We start from the raw sequence: 2,886 nt of genomic DNA on the forward strand, positions 1-2,886 counted from the left end.
GATGGACGGGCAGACGTACAGACGTGAGGTGGGGGTGCCGTCCAGGGTGCTGATGGTTGAATGGATGGATGGACAGACATACAGATGTGAGGCGGGGAACCATCTGGAGCAGGCTCAGATCATGATGCTGGCACTGATGATGGACGGATGGATGTGGGCTGGGGGGACAGTCCACAGCAGGCTCAGACACTGATGCTGGCGCTGATGATGGCTGGAGGGACGTAGGCACTGGGAATGTGCTTTTTTGTTCTTGCTTTCAGGACTTGGCAGGGTCCAGAGATGCCGCTGTACGTGAAATACGTGTCACCCGTCACTGAGTCAGTCAATAGCCCTGTGGCCAGGGGGACAGAGAGCTTGCCCTGGCGTCACAAAGGCCTGCTTCTGACCCGGCCTGGCTGTGTGAGCCTGGGCCGCCCTTAGGCCACTCTCTCAGGTAAGAAATTATGTCGTGGTGGGTAGAGGGCCCACACTGGAAGCTCCTCATAGTAATGAAATCAATCAATCAGTCAGCATTCACTAAGTACCTACTATGTGCAGGCACTGTGCTAGGTGTGGGCTACCAGGGGATGGCCCCGTCCGCTATGGGCAGGGCAAGATCTCCAAGGCCCCGCGGCAGGCATGATGAGCCCGCCCCCCTCTGGGAGCCCCTGCCCCTTTCCCCCGCCCGGGCCAGACCCCTCTGACGGGGAACATCTGGCAGCAATTCGCCCTCCCCGGCCAAGAGAACAAACAAGGCATTCTTGAGACATCAAAGAAAACACTTACGCCAACGCCACCGCAAGGGAGCCTGACGAACATGGACGTTAAGGAACCTGCGGGGAAGCAAGAGGGACAAGTGAGCAGCGGGTAGAGGGCCCCACCCCTTCCCCCCCAACTTGGGCCCGCAGGTCAGTCTGGGGGAGGGGCTCTAGGACCCCGCATCGGGGCGGCATTCCTGGACAGGGATGGTCACGTTCTGCCAGTGGGCAAAGTCATTTGTCCATCTGCAGCCACGTCCTTCCGCCATCTTCCTTTCTGACGGACCTATCCCGGGGCCACTGCGTCTCAGTGCTGAAGGAGACCTCGCAGGCGTCTGGTCTGACCAGACCCCGACCACCCACGGTGGGTCCTGCCCTGCAAGCCTACTGCCTCTGAGCTCACTAATTCAAGGGCCCATGGGTGAAGCCTTCTGGGGGGCAGGAGTGACAGCCCCCGCAGGAAGGCCCATCCGTCTGGATGCTCTAACCGCCCAGACAAGGAGTGACCAGAAATGGGAAAAAGGCGGCTTTTTTCTGCAATGAATATGGATGTGAAAATCAAGGTCTCCGGGCCCAGCCATAGAGTCGTGCTGAGGAGGGGAGGGCCCAGGTAGAGGGCCGAGGCCCCACGGGGCTTGCTTCTGACCCTGGCTTTGGCCGGCCTCCCCGACCCGCAGGACCAACTGCTCCCAGCCTGGTGGCACCAAACACACTCAGGGAAGGAAGCGCCAGCCATCTGGACCCAGCCAAAGGGCAGGACGGCCCTGGGACATCCAGCTCACTCACAAACTTGTGGGAAAGACTTTCCTGGTCAGTCAGTGAGCATTTGTGAAGTCCTTCCTGTGGGCCAGGCCTGTCTCCAGGAGGCAGGGGAACCTTCCTGGAATGCCTAGAACCCCTGGGCACCTAGAACCCCAGGTCACTGGTCCCCCACATTTAATGCCTGCCACATGCAAACTGAAAACAAGCCAAAGGACGAGGGGGCACAGGGCTGGGGGCGAGGCAGAGGAAGAAGAAAACCCGTCACTATTCTCACTGCCTGCCTTCATGCCATGTGTTAAGTCTACCAGGGGCTTCCCAAACACAACCTCATCTGATCCTCACAACAACCCAGGGATGGGGAAGACTAGCTATTATTATCCCCATTTTGCATATGAGGAAACAGGGGCTGAGAAGGGAAGGAAGTCACCCACGGCCCAACAGCTAGGAAGTGTCTGTGTCAGGATTTGAACTCAGATCTTTCCAACTCTGAGCCCAGGGCCCTGTGCCTGATGGCGCCCCTCGCCACCAACCTAGCGCTGTGTGTGAAGTGTGAGGGAGGCGGGATACAGCTCCTGGACCCTTGGGTACCTCCAGAACACCAGGGCCAAAGGCTGCAGTCCCCCTTGCTCCAGGGCAGAGCCCCCCAGGGCTCTTCTGTGGGACCCAGGCTGGCAGGTGGAGGGAGGGCGCTGGCCGAATCTATCAGCGGGAACTGGGGTGCCTGGGACACAGCAGCCTCTAGGGTCCTTTGCTGTCTTGGTCACTGTCCTCTGGATTTGGCCGTGGGCTCGGCCACGGGCCTGCTCCAGGGGCAGTGGGGGACGATGGAAATTGCCTGGGTTAAACTGAGCTTTGCTTGGTAACCCTGGGCCACTGTTAAGTCTTCCTCTGGGTCTCTGACTCCCCCTCTAAAATGAGGGGCTTGGTGACCCTCCTGGCCTAGGGCTGGGCTCCTCGAACCCTGGTCTGTGGCAGGGGCAGGACCACAGGCTCCCCTGACTTCCAGGTCCTCTTGCGCCTGGCACAGTACCTGGTACACAGTAGGTGTTTAATAGGTGCTTATTAACCCACTGACCAAGGCAGGGGGCTATGCTGTCCCGCCTCTCAGTTACAGGATCAGATCATCATTATTAACAGCCTAGAGGCAGCAAGAATGGCACGGGTCTCCCATCCAGCAAGCACTGGGTCTCCTTCCTGTCTGACACCTCCTGACAGCGTGATCCTGGGTTGTCCCTCCTGAGTGCCCCTGGCCACCCCCTCAGGCTCCCAGCAGCAGAGCAGGTCCCAGCTGGGGGAGGGCAGCTCCGGCTCCTCATTGGGCAGGGCCTGGGGCATCAAGCAATTCAATACATCCAAGGCCTGACACATTTCAGCATTCTCTTATCAT

General features: G+C 59.3%; 1 protein-coding gene across 1 annotated transcript in view; it reads right to left on the reverse strand.

The window, feature by feature from the left end:
- Positions 1-2,886, reverse strand: part of LOC114053923 (histone deacetylase 4) — a 253,834-nt gene that overhangs the window by 9,436 nt on the left and 241,512 nt on the right. Inside the window, exon 17 of the mRNA XM_027877070.1 lies at positions 766-812. Within this exon, the coding sequence (XP_027732871.1) occupies positions 766-812 (47 nt within the window). The remainder of the gene's footprint in view (positions 1-765; positions 813-2,886) is intronic.

This window comes from Vombatus ursinus, unplaced genomic scaffold (genome assembly GCF_900497805.2).
Source record: "Vombatus ursinus unplaced genomic scaffold, bare-nosed wombat genome assembly UNPS02004196.1, whole genome shotgun sequence".
Classification (NCBI taxonomy): Eukaryota; Metazoa; Chordata; class Mammalia; order Diprotodontia; family Vombatidae; genus Vombatus; species Vombatus ursinus.